Source organism: Nicotiana sylvestris, chromosome 11, assembly GCF_000393655.2.
Source record: "Nicotiana sylvestris chromosome 11, ASM39365v2, whole genome shotgun sequence".
Lineage (NCBI taxonomy): Eukaryota > Viridiplantae > Streptophyta > Magnoliopsida > Solanales > Solanaceae > Nicotiana > Nicotiana sylvestris.
The window spans coordinates 142,406,454-142,413,802 of NC_091067.1; the positions used below are offsets into that span (position 1 = coordinate 142,406,454).

The 7,349-nt window shown below is 39.3% G+C and overlaps 1 protein-coding gene across 1 annotated transcript; it reads right to left on the reverse strand.

Annotated features, from left to right (window-relative positions):
- Positions 1–2,276: 2,276 nt before the first annotated feature.
- Positions 2,277–6,704, reverse strand: LOC104219373 (enoyl-[acyl-carrier-protein] reductase, mitochondrial-like). The gene is made up of 10 exons (XM_009770060.2): positions 6,412–6,704; positions 6,232–6,329; positions 5,105–5,236; positions 4,829–4,972; positions 4,660–4,762; positions 3,934–4,033; positions 3,622–3,698; positions 3,467–3,545; positions 3,001–3,119; positions 2,277–2,667 (listed from the first exon to the last, which is right to left on the reverse strand). The coding sequence occupies exons 1-10, from the start codon at positions 6,597–6,599 to the stop codon at positions 2,574–2,576; spliced, it is 1,134 nt and encodes a 377-aa protein (XP_009768362.1). The 5' UTR covers positions 6,600–6,704; the 3' UTR covers positions 2,277–2,573.
- Positions 6,705–7,349: the final 645 nt, after the last annotated feature.

Sequence of the window (7,349 nt, forward strand, 5' to 3'; positions counted from 1 at the left end):
GAGGCCCTCAGGGTCTATTGATAGAAAAACCCTTGGGGCCCATTCTCACCTACCAGTGCGAACCACACAAAATGGACCGCGGTCTGCACTGAGTTATTATGATCAACTTGGCCAATTATCCCACTGCGGTTCGCATAAAATAGACCGTGGCCATAGTGGTCCACTGCGGACCGCACATAGTGCGGCCGCAGTGGCCAACTTCAGAGACGTGTCACTTTGGCCTTCACCAGTGCGGGCCGCATAAAGTGTAGTGCGGTCGCACTAGCAACTTCAGATACTGAACAATTTCTTCATTATGTCTTGCACTGCATCAACACAATCCCTGCAACATCTCGCAACCAGTTAACCCAAAAATCAATCTTATACTACAAAGAAAATCAAAGAAAACAACAAGAAGAAAAACACATGGGTTGCCTCTCAAGAAGTGCCTGATTTAACGTCGCAGCACGACGCAGGTTACCATCACATCATTTGAAGTGAAGAAGTACCGCCACGTGGCTGTCATCAATTTTCCCAAGATAATGCTTGACCCTGTGCCCGTTAACTCTGAAGACTTCACCATTTTTATTTTTCAAATCAAGAGCACCAAAAGGGTCACAAACACAACTTCAAACGGTCCACTCCATTTGGATTTGAGCTTTCCCGGAAAAAGACGTAACCGGGAGTTGAACAAGAGAACTAAATCACCTACGTTGAACTCCTTTCCACGAGCATATTTGTCATGAAGGTACTTCATCTTGTCCTTATACAAGGACGAACTGGAGTAGGCATGGAATCTAAATTCATCGAGTTCATTGATCTGCTCTACACGAAGATTGGCTGCTACATCCCATTCAAGATTCAACTTCCTCAAAGCCCACATGGCCTTGTGCTCTAACTCAACCGGAAGATGGCATGCTTTCACAAACACCAACCGATACGGAGATATCCCAATCGGAGTTTTGTAAGCCGTCCGATAAGCCCATAGAGCGTCATCCAACTTCTTCGACCAATCGGTCCTATGTGCATTGACCGTCTTTGACAATATGCTTTTGATTTTCCGGCTGGAGACTTCCACTTGACCACTTGCTTGAGGGTGATAGGGGTAGAAACTTTGTGATTGACACCGTACTTAGAAAGCAACGTGTCGAAAACTTTATTGCAAAAATGAGAACCCCTATCACTAATAATCGCACGGGGATTGCCAAACCTTGTGAAAATTCTCTTCTTAAGAAATGCAACAACACTCCGGGCTTCATTGTTAGGCAAAGCCACGACTTCAACCCATTTTGAGACATAGTCAACCGCCACGAGAATGTAAGTATTCCCACAAGAGCTAACAAATGAACCCATGAAATCGATACCCCAAACATCAAAGATATCCGCTTCAAGAATGGTATTGAGAGGCATCTCATCCCTTTTTTAAATTTCACCCGCTTTTTGGCAATGTCACACCTCTTCACAAAATCACCTGCGTCTTTGAACAAGGTTGGCCAATAGAATCCACAACTAAGAACTTTCGAGGCGGTCCTCACCCCACCGTGATGGCCACCATAGGGTGAAGAATGGCAAGCCTCTAAGATACTTAATTGTTCTTCCTCCAAGACACATCTATGAATCACACCATCCGTGCAAATCTTGAACAAGTATGGCTCATCCCAATAGAAATCCAAACTATCCCGCTTGAGCTTCTTCCTTTGGTTAGAAGAGAGCTCACACGGGATTAATCCAGTCACGAGGTAATTGGCAACATCGGCAAACCATGACATATCATTCATTGACACCGCAAGGAGTTGTTCGTCGGGAAATGAATCATTGATCTCAAGGCTATCACAAGGCCTCCCCTCCTCCTCCAAATGGGACAAGTGGTTCGCCGCTTGGTTCTCACTACCTTCCGGTCCATAAGTTCTAGATCAAACTCTTGAAGTAGTAACACCCATCGCATCAATCTTGCCTTGGAGTCTTTCTTTGTCATCAAGTACCTAAGAGCGGCATGATCGGTGTGCACTATGACCTTGGCCCCCATAAGATACGGCCGAAACTTTTCCATTGCAAATACTATAGCCAACAATTCTTTTTCGGTAACCGTGTAGTTCCTTTGAGCCTCATTCATGGTTTTGCTTGCGTAGTATACCGGATGAAACATCTTGTTAACCTTTTGACCCAAGACAGCCCCAACCACAACGTCACTTGCGTCACACATGAGCTCGAAAGGCAAGCTCCAATTTGGTGCGGTAATGATTGGGGTAGTGGTCAACTTAAGCTTGAGAAGCTCAAATGATTGCATACATCCCTCATCGAACACAAACTTTGCATCCTTTTCTAGTAGCTCAAATGATTGCATACATTAGCTGGCTTTATTTTACAAAGAGGTTTGCTGTAACAAAGCTAAAACTATTTCTGCCTATAGGAAGACTCCTTAACTATCACATGAATTTCCAAGCCTTTAACATTTTTGTGATCTGGACTACAGCGTACAGACCTCAACACCGATTACATGGGTGTTTACAGGTATGCCTTAGGACTGCAGAGGTTCAAAATAAAGAATTGTTCATATTCAAGCTAGTTTTAGATCGAATCTAAATGCACATGACTTAGAACTTAAGAACTTGTTTTGGTTGACTTCCTCGCTTCCCCATAGCCTTTTCAAGAGCTGAATGAAAATCATCAAAAGGTGCCACTTCCAACCTGTATAAATATGACGGAATATAACATCAGAGCCCTGCATCAAGATAAAATTACTTGCAGTTCGTGGTAACATTGTGAAAGAAGCAGCTCCAAAAAAACCTTGAAAAAAATATAACCTCCTCCCTTAGGTCATAAAACTAAATACGTCCTGATCATTAGGTTAACTATTGACTTCATCACCCACTATCATTTATCCAACAGTCAGCAAGCCACAAACATTTTCAACTCTTTAGAATTGATTTATCATTTTCAATAAAATTCTAGTACCTACAAAATTTCCAGAATTTCTTTCACAAGGACACGATGACATCAAGTGAGAGACAGGGGTCATACTCATATTTCAATTTCCCATCACGACATAGGCCCAAAAGATAATTTATCATGGATCGGCACTCTTCAGCTTTGTCTGAACTCATCCACCTCTGTAGCCAGAATCCTGTCAAGGCAAGCTCCTGAAAATATAGAAGCAATGACAGTTCAGTGTTCTTTTCCCTCACAAGCATATACTAACACACAGCTCACTGGGTTTCCATAATAAATTTTTACAGGTCTTAAATGCACATACTTGAAGCCCTTATTTGATCCAAACTCCCCAACAACAATTAAATATTCTCAGTTATCAATCATGCATTGAATGGATCACTCATTGAGGTTTGTTTGCTGTTAGAGTGTCTCAGAGTTTTATTGTCACATTATAGCCCTCACTTTGTTAACGCTCATTCAGGTATAATTGAAGTAGCTCCATCATAGATACACTTTTTCAGAGGAAAAACACTAAAGTGTGATGCTTGAAGCTTGCCTTGAATATAAAAGATGAAGTAGATACAGTTATAGGTCTCTTTGACATCCCCCCATATGTAACCATAGTTCCACCCTGCCTGCAAAAAACATACTATGCTTTTAAATCTGAAAAGTTGAACTGGATAGAAAATAATATTAAGAATACCATCTTACTTCAGGAATTTGAGGACTAATGAAGCGGCATTGCCACCAACACAGTTAAAGCCCAAAGCAGGTTCAGATATATTGCCCTACACCATTAATGATAATATATGGTTAGAAAGGAAAATACCAACAAGAAAGAACATCTGAGAGAAGTTAACTATTTTAGAACAATGCTCCAACACATTGAAGAGGTATAAAGTTGGAAAAAGGGGATGGGCCGAGAGGAAACTAAAAATTGAATGGGAAATGACCTATAGAAAATTGCAGTGTAAACAAGACTATATAAGTCATTATAAACCTAAAATGGCTGTTGATTGATACCAGGAGACCTCTGACATTCTTCACTTCCAGTTGGCTTTCAGTATACACTTCATCAGCACCTAGTTTCTTGAGATTTTCTTTTGCCTCATCTGATCCTGCCCTGAGAAAGCATTAGGTTTGTGATCTTGTGCATATGTCATGCATTGCAATTTTCAATAAATTAATAGGATCTAATATGTTTATTAATAAAAAATGGACCAAGTACGGTACATCATACGTATATTAATGATAAAATTCTTAACTGAGACCTGATTGGTGTGTAATTCGTTACTTGAGTTTCATTGAGAAAAGCTCTCAAAAAAAATGAACAAAATTTATGTGGACACAGTTTGTTTGGACGTGGACTCATACTCCCAGTGGAAGAGCAATTCCCAGGCAATCCATGTTAAATTCCAAACATAAGGGCACTTTGGCAGCAATGAAAGGGGAAAACTTAGAATCAACATATGATACCACAACAGTAATTTTTTTTCTTGTCACTATAGAGAGAAATTACAGATGTAAGTAGCAAGACATCTACTTTAAGCAAATTTGAACTTTAACAAGAAGTCGTCCTTTCTTTTCTGGAAAAGCACAAGTATCTTTGTAGAGAAGTGGCATGTAGCTAAAGGAAGCAAGATTTTCACACCAGAGAATTAGACTGTGCTCTGAACAATTATTTTGGGAAATAAGATAACTGAAAATACACCAAGACCAAAACATATTTGCAACAGAAGTAAACTCCACCTGTCTCTAATGATATTGACGCTATGAATCCCACGAAGTCGAGCTAGTTGAATAACACATTGCCCCACCATGCTTGTAGCACCATTTTGTACAATAGTGTCCCCTGCTTATGAAAATATTAGCAAGGAATGGAAGCAAGCACTAACCATATTATTAAGTACCGGACAACCTGGTTTTAGTGTCACAAAGTCCTCAAGCATTCTCAAGGCAGTCAAAGGATTAACAGTAACAGTCGCAGCATACTCCATCGGGGTGCTTTTATCAATTTTATGCCAGACAGTTTGTTCTTTTACGACATAGGTCTGCCATGTCCCTGCATGAAAACATTATTGTGGTGATGCATATGGAATACCACATTAAGTGCCTTGATTGGGTCTTAAGTCTACTCAGGCTAATAAGATATGCTTAGGGTTCACAACTTGATCTTTTGACACCGAAATTTTACCTGAAGAAGGTGGGGAAGGGATAACCCAATCTCCAGTGGAAAGACCCTTAACTGCAGAGCCAACAGTATGCACTTCTCCAACCCCTTCATATCCCCCAACTGCAGGCATTGGTGGTCGGACAGGATAAACTCCTGCGGTACAATAGATTTGGGACAACTATTGTGAAATAATGTTCCTTTATGAGAAAGATTAATCTTGAAAATGAAAGAAAACAATGGCTAAAGAAGGTTTTTCCATTATGAGGTCGCGTATCGAAACTTGAAATTATGTATTTAGTCTTTAGCTAGGACTGAGGCATAATTGATTGATTGAAAGAAAGAAAGAAACACCTTTAGTGCAACGAGGCATCGTTTGAAGAAAAGTAAGTTGCACAAATAAAAGCAAAATTTTGCCTCTCCTCACCCCTCCCCTCGTCATTTTAAAAGTGGATAAATTTTGAAACAAATAGAACTACCGAAACCTACTTCTGTCCAAATACAGTTTGAGCCTTGGGAGCAAGTTGAGATCTTAGAAACATATATTATTCTCTTTTAGAACAATGCACCGAAGTGCATAATATCCAATGTATTAGGTGGCATATATTTCAAAGTAACGAGAACAACATGATTTCTACTACTCCCTCCATTTCAATTTATATGGTACTTTGACTTGGCATAGAGTTTAAGAAAGAAAGAAAGAAAATCTTTTGGAACTTGTAGTCTTAAGGGGAAAATGATTTGTGAAACCTTTTGGAACTTGTGGTCTTAAGGGGAAAATGGTTTGTGACTATAAAAGCATAGGATTAAGGGGAAAATGGTAAGCTTATATTAAATTTCCTAATTATAGAAAAGTGCCATTCTTTTTGAACGGATTAATAGAAAATATTGGCACAGAAATTGGAATGGAGGAAGTATAGGACAATACATTGGGATATTTGTATACAAGGGACAACAGTGGATATAACTTCGTATTTGGAGTCAAACTCCAACGGGACACAAACACAAGTAGAACATTACTCGAAAACTTGTTAAGACCATTAGGAATATAGTCTGAAGAAGAAAAAGACATGCTTCCAAAACAGAAATATCCTACAATTGGAAAAAATCGAAATTGCGAACAGAAAGCTAAGAAATTCAAAAAATCGAACCTTCAATTCTATTAATATCAGAAGGATTGATCGGAGCCGCAAGCATTCTAACACACACGTCATTCTCTTTAATTTCCACCGGCGGAAGCTCCGTTACTCTGCAATACACACACACACACAAACATAAACATATAAGGTTACAAATAGTAGTAGTAAATAGAAGAGAACTTAGCTAATTACCGAGTGACAATATCAGGAGAGCCGTGTTGATCGTAGACAACGGCCTTAGAAGGCGGCGATGTGGCGGCGGAATAAGGTCGCACGGTGGAGGTAAGAGTACGAGAACGGAGGAGGAATTGCGACTGTGGTGACCATGCTAAAACTCCGCGTACGAGGGCTTTGAGGGATACGATCCTCGCCGTCGCCATTTACGGGACATTACAAAATGAGCTGCTATTTGACTTCGTATGAGCTGCTAAACGACGCCGTTATTAAGTCCGCCGAACCCACTCGACTTTGTTATGACAAAAGTTTTAATAGGACGGCTTAGACTTAGAGCATAAATTTAATCTATTCCTAAGAAAATAAGTAATAGCTTCCTGTAATTTAAAAGAAATAGTAGTATTAATTAGTACTCCATCCATTTAAAAAAGATTGACACAATTATTATTTGGAAAGTCTATGAAGTTGTTCTTTGACCACATTTTTATTACTATAATTTATAATACTTTTTATATAATTTTCAAAAATATAAATTTTATTTTTAAAAATTTAAAGAATTTATGTCCAAATTTACAATCAAAATTAAGTACTTCGTACTTTGAATTATACCAATCTTTCTAAAACGGAGGGGTAGTTGAGACTTGAGAGAGGGATACCACACTCTTGCTCCCTTTGCATCGTGTTCAATGACCACAAAATGGTGAAATCCCAAAGTTTGTTAAATTGGGATGGGCTAAAAAATTTGGATTACTCCACTAGTCCACCCACAATGCATTTCCAATGCACTTGTCACAAATAACAAGTAATAAGTGGGTATATTCATTTTTTGGGCTACAATTAAAGTTATACTCGCGTTAAGTGACTAATAAATACCTTTGAGTGGTGGCATTAAGTGGCTAATAAACGCCTTTAAGTGGTGGCATTAAGTGATTAACAAGTACTCCCTAGGGTCTACT